This window comes from Eptatretus burgeri, chromosome 11 (genome assembly GCF_056783735.1).
Source record: "Eptatretus burgeri isolate ZD-2024b chromosome 11, Ebu_testis_v1, whole genome shotgun sequence".
NCBI lineage: Eukaryota > Metazoa > Chordata > Myxini > Myxiniformes > Myxinidae > Eptatretus > Eptatretus burgeri.
In genome coordinates, this window is record NC_140971.1 from 88,470,482 (window position 1) to 88,485,699 (window position 15,218).

Sequence of the window (15,218 nt, forward strand, 5' to 3'; positions counted from 1 at the left end):
AAGTACTGTGGTAAAGCACTGTGGTGAAGTCGTGTGGTAAAGCACTGTGGTAAAGTCGTGTGGTAAAGCACTGTGGTGAAGTCATGTGGTAAAGCACTGTGGTAAAGTCATGTGGTAAAGTACTGTGGTAAAGCACTGTGGTCAAGTCGTGTGATAAAGTACTGTGGTAAAGCACTGTGGTGAAGTCGTGTGCTAAAGCACTGTGGTGAAGTCGTGTGGTAAAGTACTGTGGTGAAGTGTGGTAAAGTACTGTGGTAAAGTCGTGTGGTAAAGCACTGTGGTGAAGTCGTGTGCTAAAGCACTGTGGTGAAGTCGTGTGGTAAAGTACTGTGGTGAAGTGTGGTAAAGTACTGTGGTAAAGCACTGTGGTCAATCGTGTGGTAAAGTACTGTGGTAAAGCACTGTGGTCAAGTCGTGTGGTAAAGTACTGTGGTAAAGCACTGTGGTGAAGTCGTGTGGTAAAGCACTGTGGTAAAGTCGTGTGGTAAAGCACTGTGGTGAAGTCATGTGGTAAAGCAATGTGGTGAAGTGGTATGGTAAAGCCTGTGGTGAAGTCGTGTGGTAAAGTACTGTGGTGAAGTGGTGTGGTAAATCACTGTGGTGAAGTCGTGTGGTAAAGCACTGTGGTGATGTCGTGTGGTAAAGTACTGTGGTGAAGTGGTGTGGTTAAGTATCATGGTGAAGTCGTGTGGTAAAGTACTGTGGTGAAGTTGTGTGGTAAAGCACTGTGGTCAAGTCGTGTGGTAAAGTACTGTGGTAAAGCACTGTGGTAAAGTCGTGTGGTAAAGCACTGTGGTGAAGTCATGTGGTAAAGCACTGTGGTAAAGTCATGTGGTAAAGTACTGTGGTAAAGCACTGTGGTCAAGTCGTGTGATAAAGTACTGTGGTAAAGCACTGTGGTGAAGTCATGTGGTAAAGCACTGTGGTAAAGTCATGTCGTAAAGCCATGTGGTAAAGTCATGTGGTAAAGTACTGTGGTAAAGTCGTGTGGTAAAGCACTGTGGTGAAGTCGTGTGGTAAAGCACTGCGGTAAAGTCGTGTGGTAAAGCACTGTGGTGAAGTCATGTGGTAAAGCACTGTGGTGAAGTCGTGTGGTAAAGCACTGTGGTCAAGTCGTGTGATAAAGCACTGTGGTCAAGTCGTGTGATAAAGTACTGTGGTAAAGCACTGTGGTGAAGTGGTGTGGTTAAGTACTGTGGTGAAGTGTGGTAAAGTACTGTGGTAAAGTACTGTGCTAAAGTACTGTGGTGAAGTCGTGTGGTAAAGTACTGTGGTGAAGTCGTGTGGTAAAGCACTGTGGTAAAGTCATGTCGTAAAGCCATGTGGTAAAGTCATGTGGTAAAGTACTGTGGTAAAGTCGTGTGGTAAAGCACTGTGGTGAAGTCGTGTGGTAAAGCACTGTGGTAAAGTCGTGTGGTAAAGCACTGTGGTGAAGTCATGTGGTAAAGCACTGTGGTCAAGTCGTGTGATAAAGTACTGTGGTGAAGTTGTGTGGTAAAGCACTGTGGTCAAGTCGTGTGGTAAAGTACTGTGGTAAAGCACTGTGGTGAAGTCGTGTGGTAAAGCACAGTGGTAAAGTCATGTCGTAAAGCCATGTGGTAAAGTCATGTGGTAAAGTACTGTGGTAAAGTCGTGTGGTAAAGCACTGTGGTGAAGTTATGTGGTAAAGCACTGTGGTGAAGTGGTATGGTAAAGCACTGTGGTGAAGTCGTGTGGTAAAGCACTGTGGTAAAGCACTGTGGTAAAGTCGTGTGGTAAAGCACTGTGGTGAAGTCATGTGGTAAAGCACTGTGGTGAAGTGGTATGGTAAAGCCTGTGGTGAAGTCGTGTGGTAAAGTACTGTGGTGAAGTGGTGTGGTAAATCACTGTGGTGAAGTCGTGTGGTAAAGTACTGTGGTGAAGTGGTGTGGTTAAGTATCATGGTGAAGTCGTGTGGTAAAGTACTGTGGTGAAGTTGTGTGGTAAAGCACTGTGGTCAAGTCGTGTGGTAAAGTACTGTGGTAAAGCACTGTGGTAAAGTCGTGTGGTAAAGCACTGTGGTGAAGTCATGTGGTAAAGCACTGTGGTAAAGTCATGTGGTAAAGTACTGTGGTAAAGCACTGTGGTCAAGTCGTGTGATAAAGTACTGTGGTAAAGCACTGTGGTGAAGACATGTGGTAAAGCACTGTGGTAAAGTCATGTCGTAAAGCCATGTGGTAAAGTCATGTGGTAAAGTACTGTGGTAAAGTCGTGTGGTAAAGCACTGTGGTGAAGTCATGTGGTAAAGCACTGTGGTGAAGTCGTGTGGTGAAGTGGTGTGGTTAAGTACTGTGGTGAAGTGTGGTAAAGTACTGTGGTAAAGTACTGTGCTAAAGTACTGTGGTGAAGTCGTGTGGTAAAGTACTGTGGTGAAGTCGTGTGGTAAAGCACTGTGGTGAAGTCGTGTGGTAAAGCACTGTGGTGAAGTACTGTGGTAAAGCTCTGTGGTAAAGCACTGTGGTGAAGTCATGTGGTAAAGTACTGTGGTACAGTCATGTGGTAAAGCACTGTGGTGAAGTACTGTGGTAAAGCACTGTGGTGAAGCACTGTGGTAAAGTCGTGTGGTCAAGCACTGTGGTGAAGTCGTGCGGTAAAGCACTGTGGTGAAGTACCGTGGTAAAGCTCTGTGGTAAAGTCATGTGGTAAAGCACTGTGGTGAAGTCATGTGGTAAAGTACTGTGGTACAGTCATGTGGTAAAGCACTGTGGTGAAGTACTGTGGTGAAGTGGTGTGGTAAAGCACTGTGGTAAAGTCGTGTGGTAAAGTACTGTGGTGAAGTGGTGTGGTAAAGCACTGTGGTGAAGTCGTGTGGTAAAGCACTGTGGTGAAGTCGTGTGGTAAAGTACTGTGGTGAAGTGGTGTGGTTAAGTATCATGGTGAAGTCGTGTGGAAAAGTACTGTGGTGAACTTGTGTGGTAAAGCACTGTGGTCAAGTCGTGTGGTAAAGTACTGTGGTAAAGCACTGTGGTAAAGCACTGTGGTGAAGTCATGTGGTAAAGCACTGTGGTAAAGTCATGTGGTAAAGCACTGTGGTCAAGTCGTGTGATAAAGTACTGTGGTGAAGTTTTGTGGTAAAGCACTGTGGTCAAGTCGTGTGGTAAAGTACTGTGGTAAAGCACTGTGGTGAAGTCGTGTGGTAAAGCACTGTGGTAAAGTCATGTCGTAAAGCCATGTGGTAAAGTCATGTGGTAAAGTACTGTGGTAAAGTCGTGTGGTAAAGCACTGTGGTGAAGTCGTGTGGTAAAGCACTGTGGTAAAGCACTGTGGTAAAGTCGTGTGGTAAAGCACTGTGGTGAAGTCATGTGGTAAAGCACTGTGGTAAAGCACTGTGGTGAAGTCGTGTGGTAAAGCACTGTGGTCAAGTCGTGTGATAAAGCACTGTGGTCAAGTCGTGTGATAAAGTACTGTGGTAAAGCACTGTGGTGAAGTGGTGTGGTTAAGTACTGTGGTGAAGTGTGGTAAAGTACTGTGGTAAAGTACTGTGCTAAAGTACTGTGGTGAAGTCGTGTGGTAAAGTACTGTCGTGAAGTCGTGTGGTAAAGCACTGTGGTGAAGTCGTGTGGTAAAGCACTGTGGTCAAGTCGTGTGGTAAAGTACTGTGGTGAAGTCGTGTGGTAAAGCACTGTGGTGAAGTCGTGTGCTAAAGCACTGTGGTGAAGTCGTGTGGTAAAGTACTGTGGTGAAGTGTGGTAAAGTACTGTGGTCAAGTCGTGTGGTAAAGCACTGTGGTAAAGTCGTGTGGTAAAGCACTGTGGTGAGGTCGTGTGCTAAAGCACTGTGGTGAAGTCGTGTGGTAAAGTACTGTGGTGAAGTGTGGTAAAGTACTGTGGTAAAGCACTGTGGTCAATCGTGTGGTAAAGTACTGTGGTAAAGCACTGTGGTCAAGTCGTGTGGTAAAGTACTGTGGTAAAGCACTGTGGTGAAGTCGTGTGGTAAAGCACTGTGGTAAAGTCGTGTGGTAAAGCACTGTGGTGAAGTCATGTGGTAAAGCACTGTGGTAAAGTCATGTGGTAAAGTACTGTGGTAAAGCACTGTGGTCAAGTCGTGTGATAAAGTACTGTGGTAAAGCACTGTGGTGAAGTCGTGTGCTAAAGCACTGTGGTGAAGTCGTGTGGTAAAGTACTGTGGTGAAGTGTGGTAAAGTACTGTGGTAAAGTCGTGTGGTAAAGCACTGTGGTGAAGTCGTGTGCTAAAGCACTGTGGTGAAGTCGTGTGGTAAAGTACTGTGGTGAAGTGTGGTAAAGTACTGTGGTAAAGCACTGTGGTCAATCGTGTGGTAAAGTACTGTGGTAAAGCACTGTGGTCAAGTCGTGTGGTAAAGTACTGTGGTAAAGCACTGTGGTGAAGTCGTGTGGTAAAGCACTGTGGTAAAGTCGTGTGGTAAAGCACTGTGGTGAAGTCATGTGGTAAAGCAATGTGGTGAAGTGGTATGGTAAAGCCTGTGGTGAAGTCGTGTGGTAAAGTACTGTGGTGAAGTGGTGTGGTAAATCACTGTGGTGAAGTCGTGTGGTAAAGCACTGTGGTGATGTCGTGTGGTAAAGTACTGTGGTGAAGTGGTGTGGTTAAGTATCATGGTGAAGTCGTGTGGTAAAGTACTGTGGTGAAGTTGTGTGGTAAAGCACTGTGGTCAAGTCGTGTGGTAAAGTACTGTGGTAAAGCACTGTGGTAAAGTCGTGTGGTAAAGCACTGTGGTGAAGTCATGTGGTAAAGCACTGTGGTAAAGTCATGTGGTAAAGTACTGTGGTAAAGCACTGTGGTCAAGTCGTGTGATAAAGTACTGTGGTAAAGCACTGTGGTGAAGTCATGTGGTAAAGCACTGTGGTAAAGTCATGTCGTAAAGCCATGTGGTAAAGTCATGTGGTAAAGTACTGTGGTAAAGTCGTGTGGTAAAGCACTGTGGTGAAGTCGTGTGGTAAAGCACTGCGGTAAAGTCGTGTGGTAAAGCACTGTGGTGAAGTCATGTGGTAAAGCACTGTGGTGAAGTCGTGTGGTAAAGCACTGTGGTCAAGTCGTGTGATAAAGCACTGTGGTCAAGTCGTGTGATAAAGTACTGTGGTAAAGCACTGTGGTGAAGTGGTGTGGTTAAGTACTGTGGTGAAGTGTGGTAAAGTACTGTGGTAAAGTACTGTGCTAAAGTACTGTGGTGAAGTCGTGTGGTAAAGTACTGTGGTGAAGTCGTGTGGTAAAGCACTGTGGTAAAGTCATGTCGTAAAGCCATGTGGTAAAGTCATGTGGTAAAGTACTGTGGTAAAGTCGTGTGGTAAAGCACTGTGGTGAAGTCGTGTGGTAAAGCACTGTGGTAAAGTCGTGTGGTAAAGCACTGTGGTGAAGTCATGTGGTAAAGCACTGTGGTCAAGTCGTGTGATAAAGTACTGTGGTGAAGTTGTGTGGTAAAGCACTGTGGTCAAGTCGTGTGGTAAAGTACTGTGGTAAAGCACTGTGGTGAAGTCGTGTGGTAAAGCACAGTGGTAAAGTCATGTCGTAAAGCCATGTGGTAAAGTCATGTGGTAAAGTACTGTGGTAAAGTCGTGTGGTAAAGCACTGTGGTGAAGTTATGTGGTAAAGCACTGTGGTGAAGTGGTATGGTAAAGCACTGTGGTGAAGTCGTGTGGTAAAGCACTGTGGTAAAGCACTGTGGTAAAGTCGTGTGGTAAAGCACTGTGGTGAAGTCATGTGGTAAAGCACTGTGGTGAAGTGGTATGGTAAAGCCTGTGGTGAAGTCGTGTGGTAAAGTACTGTGGTGAAGTGGTGTGGTAAATCACTGTGGTGAAGTCGTGTGGTAAAGTACTGTGGTGAAGTGGTGTGGTTAAGTATCATGGTGAAGTCGTGTGGTAAAGTACTGTGGTGAAGTTGTGTGGTAAAGCACTGTGGTCAAGTCGTGTGGTAAAGTACTGTGGTAAAGCACTGTGGTAAAGTCGTGTGGTAAAGCACTGTGGTGAAGTCATGTGGTAAAGCACTGTGGTAAAGTCATGTGGTAAAGTACTGTGGTAAAGCACTGTGGTCAAGTCGTGTGATAAAGTACTGTGGTAAAGCACTGTGGTGAAGACATGTGGTAAAGCACTGTGGTAAAGTCATGTCGTAAAGCCATGTGGTAAAGTCATGTGGTAAAGTACTGTGGTAAAGTCGTGTGGTAAAGCACTGTGGTGAAGTCATGTGGTAAAGCACTGTGGTGAAGTCGTGTGGTGAAGTGGTGTGGTTAAGTACTGTGGTGAAGTGTGGTAAAGTACTGTGGTAAAGTACTGTGCTAAAGTACTGTGGTGAAGTCGTGTGGTAAAGTACTGTGGTGAAGTCGTGTGGTAAAGCACTGTGGTGAAGTCGTGTGGTAAAGCACTGTGGTGAAGTACTGTGGTAAAGCTCTGTGGTAAAGCACTGTGGTGAAGTCATGTGGTAAAGTACTGTGGTACAGTCATGTGGTAAAGCACTGTGGTGAAGTACTGTGGTAAAGCACTGTGGTGAAGCACTGTGGTAAAGTCGTGTGGTCAAGCACTGTGGTGAAGTCGTGCGGTAAAGCACTGTGGTGAAGTACCGTGGTAAAGCTCTGTGGTAAAGTCATGTGGTAAAGCACTGTGGTGAAGTCATGTGGTAAAGTACTGTGGTACAGTCATGTGGTAAAGCACTGTGGTGAAGTACTGTGGTGAAGTGGTGTGGTAAAGCACTGTGGTAAAGTCGTGTGGTAAAGTACTGTGGTGAAGTGGTGTGGTAAAGCACTGTGGTGAAGTCGTGTGGTAAAGCACTGTGGTGAAGTCGTGTGGTAAAGTACTGTGGTGAAGTGGTGTGGTTAAGTATCATGGTGAAGTCGTGTGGAAAAGTACTGTGGTGAACTTGTGTGGTAAAGCACTGTGGTCAAGTCGTGTGGTAAAGTACTGTGGTAAAGCACTGTGGTAAAGTCGTGTGGTAAAGCACTGTGGTGAAGTCATGTGGTAAAGCACTGTGGTAAAGTCATGTGGTAAAGCACTGTGGTCAAGTCGTGTGATAAAGTACTGTGGTGAAGTTTTGTGGTAAAGCACTGTGGTCAAGTCGTGTGGTAAAGTACTGTGGTAAAGCACTGTGGTGAAGTCGTGTGGTAAAGCACTGTGGTAAAGTCATGTCGTAAAGCCATGTGGTAAAGTCATGTGGTAAAGTACTGTGGTAAAGTCGTGTGGTAAAGCACTGTGGTGAAGTCGTGTGGTAAAGCACTGTGGTAAAGCACTGTGGTAAAGTCGTGTGGTAAAGCACTGTGGTGAAGTCATGTGGTAAAGCACTGTGGTAAAGCACTGTGGTGAAGTCGTGTGGTAAAGCACTGTGGTCAAGTCGTGTGATAAAGCACTGTGGTCAAGTCGTGTGATAAAGTACTGTGGTAAAGCACTGTGGTGAAGTGGTGTGGTTAAGTACTGTGGTGAAGTGTGGTAAAGTACTGTGGTAAAGTACTGTGCTAAAGTACTGTGGTGAAGTCGTGTGGTAAAGTACTGTCGTGAAGTCGTGTGGTAAAGCACTGTGGTGAAGTCGTGTGGTAAAGCACTGTGGTCAAGTCGTGTGGTAAAGTACTGTGGTGAAGTCGTGTGGTAAAGCACTGTGGTGAAGTCGTGTGCTAAAGCACTGTGGTGAAGTCGTGTGGTAAAGTACTGTGGTGAAGTGTGGTAAAGTACTGTGGTCAAGTCGTGTGGTAAAGCACTGTGGTAAAGTCGTGTGGTAAAGCACTGTGGTGAAGTCGTGTGCTAAAGCACTGTGGTGAAGTCGTGTGGTAAAGTACTGTGGTGAAGTGTGGTAAAGTACTGTGGTAAAGCACTGTGGTCAATCGTGTGGTAAAGTACTGTGGTAAAGCACTGTGGTCAAGTCGTGTGGTAAAGTACTGTGGTAAAGCACTGTGGTGAAGTCGTGTGGTAAAGCACTGTGGTAAAGTCGTGTGGTAAAGCACTGTGGTGAAGTCATGTGGTAAAGCACTGTGGTAAAGTCATGTGGTAAAGTACTGTGGTAAAGCACTGTGGTCAAGTCGTGTGATAAAGTACTGTGGTAAAGCACTGTGGTGAAGTCGTGTGCTAAAGCACTGTGGTGAAGTCGTGTGGTAAAGTACTGTGGTGAAGTGTGGTAAAGTACTGTGGTAAAGTCGTGTGGTAAAGCACTGTGGTGAAGTCGTGTGCTAAAGCACTGTGGTGAAGTCGTGTGGTAAAGTACTGTGGTGAAGTGTGGTAAAGTACTGTGGTAAAGCACTGTGGTCAATCGTGTGGTAAAGTACTGTGGTAAAGCACTGTGGTCAAGTCGTGTGGTAAAGTACTGTGGTAAAGCACTGTGGTGAAGTCGTGTGGTAAAGCACTGTGGTAAAGTCGTGTGGTAAAGCACTGTGGTGAAGTCATGTGGTAAAGCACTGTGGTAAAGTCATGTGGTAAAGTACTGTGGTAAAGCACTGTGGTCAAGTCGTGTGATAAAGTACTGTGGTAAAGCACTGTGGTGAAGTCGTGTGGTAAAGCACTGTGGTAAAGTCATGTCGTAAAGCCATGTGGTAAAGTCATGTGGTAAAGTACTGTGGTAAAGTCGTGTGGTAAAGCACTGTGGTGAAGTCGTGTGGTAAAGCACTGTGGTAAAGTCGTGTGGTAAAGCACTGTGGTGAAGTCATGTGGTAAAGCACTGTGGTAAAGCACTGTGGTGAAGTCGTGTGGTAAAGCACTGTGGTGAAGTCGTGTGATAAAGCACTGTGGTCAAGTCGTGTGATAAAGTACTGTGGTAAAGCACTGTGGTGAAGTGGTGTGGTTAAGTACTGTGGTGAAGTGTGGTAAAGTACTGTGGTAAAGTACTGTGCTAAAGTACTGTGGTGAAGTCGTGTGGTAAAGTACTGTGGTGAAGTCGTGTGGTAAAGCACTGTGGTGAAGTCGTGTGCTAAAGTACTGTGGTGAAGTGTGGTAAAGTACTGTGGTCAAGTCGTGTGGTAAAGCACTGTGGTAAAGTCGTGTGGTAAAGCACTGTGGTGAAGTCGTGTGCTAAAGCACTGTGGTAAAGTCGTGTGGTAAAGCACTGTGGTGAAGTCGTGTGCTAAAGCACTGTGGTGAAGTCGTGTGCTAAAGCACTGTGGTGAAGTGTGGTAAAGTACTGTGGTAAAGCACTGTGGTCAATCGTGTGGTAAAGTACTGTGGTAAAGCACTGTGGTCAAGTCGTGTGGTAAAGCACTGTGGTGAAGTCGTGTGGTAAAGCACTGTGGTCAAGTCGTGTGGTAAAGTACTGTGGTAAAGTCATGTGGTAAAGTACTGTGCTAAAGTACTGTGGTGAAGTCGTGTGGTAAAGTACTGTGGTGAAGTCTTGTGGTAAAGCACTGTGGTGAAGTCGTGTGGTAAAGCACTGTGGTAAAGCACTGTGGTGAAGTCGTGCGAAAGACCTGTGGTAAAATGAAAAGACGTACATCGTTCGATCGGTGGCTTTTGTTTAAAACCCGAGTTCCGTGTCACATAAGAAGTCGAAACCGTAGAATAGAATGAATCGTAACCGAGGAAGCAGTGAGGAGCACCCGGTGCTCTGGCAAATATCGCCCCCGAAAAGAAAATAAACACCACAGCGCGTGAGGCCTCCCATCGCCGTCGCTGATTGGCCGGCACGGCGCATCGAGCCCGCAATCCATTCTTTGATTGGTCGACTACCTCAGGAGAAAGGGGGCTTGAGCGCTCGCCGAGCACCTGAAACAAAAGAGCGCGGTTCAGGTTGGGGGTGGGGAAACCACACACGAGGACAAAACGCCTGCAACTCACGTCTTCCCCAAAAGACGCACACGAACCGAACCGCCGGTACACACGATGAAGGAATTACGTCCGGGTAAATGGTGAAGGCACAAAGAATCGTGCGAGAGAAATAATCATATATAAAATCCGTTGAGTACATGAGTTTAGTTGTGCGCGCGCTGTGGGCGGGGGAGTAGCGCAAGAAACCCGAGCCAGCGCTCTTCGGTGGGGGCTGTGGCAGGGCGGGCGGAGCCACGGCCCGGATGCGGTGCGGAAGGAGACGCGGGAAGATGGCGCGCGGTGAGGGAGCGCGCGGCTTGAGCGCGAAACGCGACTAGGTCGGGGCGCGCGAGCCGAGCGAGCGCCGCCGTCGAACGGCTCGGACACTCCGCGCACCGGTCGGCCCTCTCACCGGACAGCCTGCCCGCCTGCTCGCCCTGGGACTTATGGTGCGCACTGCCTCACGGACAGACGCGCGAAGAAGGGAAGAAAGGCGGAAGGCGGAAGGTACGAAGGAGGGGTTTACATGGGGCAGGGATCCCGAGGGATGCTGGCACTGCGATAGCGGCCACCACGGCACACACGTACATATTATAGGCGCGCACGTGTTCTTGCGTGCGTTTTATGCGTAGAGTGCGTGTGAATGCCTTTTAATCGCGATATGCCCTTTCGTGCCGCGGCACAAGCGGTGCGGTCGCGCGGCCTCTGAGCGCGCAGTACTGTTTGAACGTGCGCGATGCTCTGTCAGGTAACTGTACTGTGCGCGCCCTTGTGTTTGTTTGCTTTGTCGTCACTCGGTGTCGTACTGCTCCGTTATCCCGCACGCGCCGTCTCTCTCTCTCTCTCTCTTCCCCCCCCCCCCCCAGCCCGTGCCTGCGGCGATCGCGCGCGCCGCCGTCACTCACTCCTTTTCGGTACACGGTGCGCGTGCTGCCTGCGTGCCCCCTCGTCGTGCTTGTTCCTTTGAACCTCTTCTACCTCAGTTCCCGGCCCGTGCTTGTCGCCTCCGCAACAAAACTTTTATTATTCCTCTTTCCGAACGCCGTGCCTCCGTCGCTCCTGTCCCGCTTACCTGTGCTGCTGTTTGCCCGCTCCCCGGGGGATTTTGACGCGCGATTATTAAGCACACCATGCCGGACGAGCTTCACACCCGAGCGATTCGCACACCAGCTCGGTTTGGAGCACGTGTGCGCATTCTGTTTGTTTGTTGTTTGTTTGTTGTTTGTTTGTTTCCCCCCTTATCCCCGCTCGGACGGACGCGCGCTGGCACGGCACACGTACTCTTCATTTTGGAATGGAGGGAAAAAAAATTCCATCGATATAGCGATATTTATTATTTATTTATTTATATATCTATATTCTCTATATTTTACATATTATATATTTATATATATTATATACATATACACGGTTTTTGTGTTGGTGTAATTTTAAATTTATTTATTTTCTTTTATTTCATATTTCATTTCCCCCCGCCACGCGTACACGCCTTGCTTCTCGACTTTCCCCCCGCGTCTCTTTCTCTCTTTTTAGGGGGTCGCGTAACTTATTAAAAATGAATCACCCGGTACAGCGAATGGCCGCCATAGGGACGGATAAAGAACTGAATGACCTGCTGGATTTCAGCGCGGTAAGCACAGCGCGGTAAGCACGGCACGGGTCAGCACGGCGCGCGCGCTGGAGTGAATGCGGTGCCGGCTTTCCGTACACCTGTATGGGCTCGGACATCCCTGTAGCCCCCCCCCCAACCAGCACCCCTCACCCCCGTCTCCGCCACCCCCTCCAACCAGCACCCCTCACCCCAGCCTCCCCCGCCTCCAACCAGCACCCCTCACCCCAGCCTCCCCCGCCCCCCTCCAACCAGCACCCCTCACCCCCACCCCCCCTTCGCCACGTGCGATCTCTAGGCGGCAACACCAGCTTGTTTTCTGCAGAATACTGTATATAGTGTATGTGTTGAAGTATACACAGCACGCGTTTGGGATCCCTGTAACTGACACGCTTTAGCTGTTTTGGATCGGCCATCGAGGGCAAGGGTTTGATATGTTTGCGGTGATGGAGGGATGGAGCTGTAGTTTGCTGTGCAGATGGGTGGGGTTAGGGTTTTGGGGATTTGGGAGGTAGGAGGTGGACGGTGGATCAGGGGCTTCACGGCTTTGCTGACATTCGGGCAATCAACGTACCTTTAGAGCTGCTTGGTCACTTTAAAACGCCGGAATAAACACTGCACCGAGGTATTACACCCCCCCCCCACCCAAATCTTGTTTGTCATACCGTCAATGTAGCCTTCAGAATGTTGTGATTAACTCTGCAGAGTTCACCTTCTGCAGGTGGTGGCCTCTCACCAGACCTGCGTACCGAACTTCTTGCTTTCACGAAGAATCGCACGAAGGAAGCGATGAAAGCAGTTTTTTTTTTAAACCCCCAAAAAACAGCAAACACCACGAGAAGTATTTCCAGTGTGATGGGACAAGAATATCCTCAAACTTGTTGGTCGTTCGCACAAACAAAACAAACAATTTGAACAAAGTGTCATGGACTCCTTGGCATTGGAGCTTGTACCAGTTGACTGAATAAAGTGACAAAATAACATTTGAAATCTTTAATTATCTTTCTTTTTCTCTTTTATTTTTGGGTTTTCCTTTTATAACCTTCCACGATCTGTTCACTTCGACGCAGTCACCTCCACCGCTGCGAGAGAGACGACGAGCAAGATTTGCTTAAACCGCTCTCCCCCCGCCCCTCTCCCCTCCACCCCTAATCCCATTCCGTTGTCAAAACCGCAGCACACACTCCGCATAATTTAGTGGTTAAAATGTAGATTTGTTGACATTTTCTCGAGTGGTGCTCTGAAAACACGCACGCGCGCGCGCACGCACGCACACACACACACACACACACACACACACATACACAGACACACACACACACACACACACACACACACACACACACACACACACACACGTCCCATACAAACGAGCCGAGCCGTGGCTCTGTCCATTTCGGTACTTGCGGAATGCATGTCCTGCATGGTCTAGAGAGCGCTGTGCTGCTTTGTACTGCTTTGTGCTGAATGACGGAATTCGAGGCCTCACAGTTACTCACGGCACGCTGATTTTGGCCCGTGCCATGGGCCACTGAAGGCTAGATGCGTCTGGTCTGGCTTGCGATTCCTCCGCTGCCTTTGTGTGACTGTGCTGCCGTTAAATTCCTCTTTTATTCCTCACGCTCCCCTCCCTCCCTTGCCCTCCCTTCCGTACCCCCTTCTCTCTCTCTCTCTGTCTTTACTCCCCTGGCCCGTAGATGTTCTCACCGCCTGTGAACAGCCGCAAAAGCGGGCCCACAACTCTGGCCAGTGGTCAGTTTGGCGTGCCGGGTAAGTTGTAACGCTGACCTTTTAACCATTTAAACAATTATTTTACTCTCATCATTAACTCAACTCCCCGAACATCTGCTCTGTTTTTCCCATTCCCCAAGATCATTTTCCTTACAGTTCTCCTTACACATCTTTGTTCTTCCCCAGCCCTCCACCCCATCATGCCACTTCTCCTTTTCTTTTTACTCCACGCCTCAATTTCCTGATCTTACGGCTTATCGTTTCATTTAACGTGAGAAAAAGAGCGGCCGATATTGTCCTTGTGTCATTTTTTTTAGAAGGAACTTAAACAGAAAAGGTCACAGAGTTCTTAAATCTGTGGGGGATTGGAAAGTAATTTCACCATCTGTACACATGGTAATATACCGTCATCATTGATGGAGGTCAGAGGCAGCGTGGAGGGGCCTGGACACAATGCACTCATGGTGCTTGATCATTCGGTTTGCCTTGGCGGTGTACGCCTGTTGTCATGATCGGGAGTGGATGGGGAGGGAAAGGGCTTTCCGCAGAGACCCTTTTTGGACACGTGTGTTGTTTGAACTTGTGTATTGTTGGTAAAAAAAATGTTCATCTTCCATCCAAAGCTGTGCTTTTAATAGTTGCTGGCTAAGATGGCAGTTCGTACATGTGCATTCTTTTTATGCTTGTTTATTCAATGGTTTTTACGAAGTTTATTTGACAATGTGGTATTACAAATGCATTGCCAACAGGGAGGATGCGATCTTTTTGCATAGATGTGATTCCTTTCTGTCCCCGTCTGTCTTGCACTACTTGAAAAGAGAAGGCCCATTGTGTGCCACGACCCAAACCAGATTGGAGGAAACAAGGAAAAAAGCCACGACCCAAACCACAGGCAGGGATAGACCAGACGAGACTAGAGTTGTAATCGTCTCATACATGCAACCGAGTCATTTTGCCTGTTGATGTGGATCACCACCTCCATCCTCCACCCTCCTCCCCGTACAAGTTAGCATCTGAACTTCAAAACAGACGAATTGACTTTCTCACCGAGCATGCTATTCCAGGCAGATTAATTGAAGAACAAGTAGGAAGCACAATATTTTGACGTATTCCAAAGAGGTTTTTACACGTTAGGGAAAGCCGGAACAAACAACGAATGGATAAACACCTTTGACTTGAGAAAGTCGATGAGCGCACAATTCAAACATGATACGCCACCCTGCGGTGCTTGGCTGTAAAACGATGGTTTCCTCAACTCGGTAAAGAGTATGAAAACTTTTTCACACTCTCAAAGCATGTTTAGAGCTCGTGATACTTTACAAAACAGCTGGTTAGCCTGAGGATTCGAGTCTTGGGTCTGTTCCACCTGCCAAACACGCTAGGCCTGAGGGTTCTGCCTGTTACTGTTGTTGGCTTGAAAGTACTTGTCTCCTTAAACCTCCACACTGCTCGATTCACCAAAAAACATCGCCCAACATTAACACCACCGTCTTCGCCACAAGCTTTTCCGGACTTGCCACTTTGCTCGTGGAAGTGATTACTATTCCCTTGCTGGAGGGCTTTTACAAATGGAAGCTGGAAGGAAGAATAAAACTAACTTTTGCTTTCTCTTCTCCTTGGCGTTCCATTAACTTCATTCGCAGCACAACCGAGGTGTCGCCGCGGGCGAGCGCACCAAGGCTGGGGGTTCGCTCGGTTTACGGCCGCATCCCCGGCCTTTAAATTGATGTGCGTCAGATTGGGCGCGGTGCCGGATTGACGCGAACTCGCAATGCATCATGTTGATTGCACAGTTTGGGCTGAAAAATTGGAAGCCACCTTATGGAGCATCATTTATGGTGATGAAACGCAGTGCGTTCCAAATTGCATTTTCATGTGTTACGGGGTCCTGAGGGCCACCATTAACGTCTCTATCAATTGCCGTTACGGACGCCTCACAGGCTGTCTCTGGGTGGTGTCTTCACCACCGTCGGTTATGCCATTGAGCACAGGTTTGCCAAGGTAACGAACGTGTCATCCGCATCTCGAACCAGGACCATGGGGGGTGGGGGTCAATTGGTATTCTTGGCCTGACCCTCGCTCTCGGTCACAGGCCAAGCACCTGCTCAGCAAAAAGAGCAACTTGCTGCATTGCCCCAGGTATTGCCAGAATTCTGTGGGTGATGCGCTGAAGTCGATAT

The 15,218-nt window shown here is 47.9% G+C and overlaps 2 protein-coding genes across 16 annotated transcripts in view; one reads left to right on the forward strand and one right to left on the reverse strand.

The window, feature by feature from the left end:
• LOC147017576 (uncharacterized) overlaps positions 1–11,029 on the reverse strand; it is a 182,200-nt gene extending 171,171 nt beyond the window's left edge. For 3 of the 10 annotated variants that reach the window (XR_015049555.1, XR_015049554.1, XR_015049553.1), the window contains exons 1-2: positions 9,729–9,904; positions 9,386–9,656 (exon numbers count right to left, since the gene is read on the reverse strand). The gene's annotated coding sequence lies outside the window, so the exon portion shown is untranslated. Of the gene's footprint in view, positions 1–9,361; positions 9,657–9,728; positions 9,905–10,770 lie in introns of those variants that run through there. The other 7 variants (XM_085847297.1, XM_085847293.1, XM_085847294.1 and 4 more) reach the window with 7 other exon arrangements.
• TCF12 (transcription factor 12) overlaps positions 9,946–15,218 on the forward strand; it is a 359,298-nt gene continuing 354,025 nt past the window's right edge. For 2 of the 6 annotated variants that reach the window (XM_085847281.1, XM_085847286.1), the window contains exons 1-3: positions 9,951–10,205; positions 11,232–11,328; positions 13,005–13,077. In XM_085847281.1, the coding sequence (XP_085703407.1) occupies positions 11,254–11,328; positions 13,005–13,077 (148 nt within the window). In that variant the 5' untranslated portion in view covers positions 9,951–10,205; positions 11,232–11,253. Of the gene's footprint in view, positions 10,206–10,305; positions 10,447–11,231; positions 11,343–13,004; positions 13,078–15,218 lie in introns of those variants that run through there. The other 4 variants (XM_085847284.1, XM_085847283.1, XM_085847282.1 and 1 more) reach the window with 4 other exon arrangements.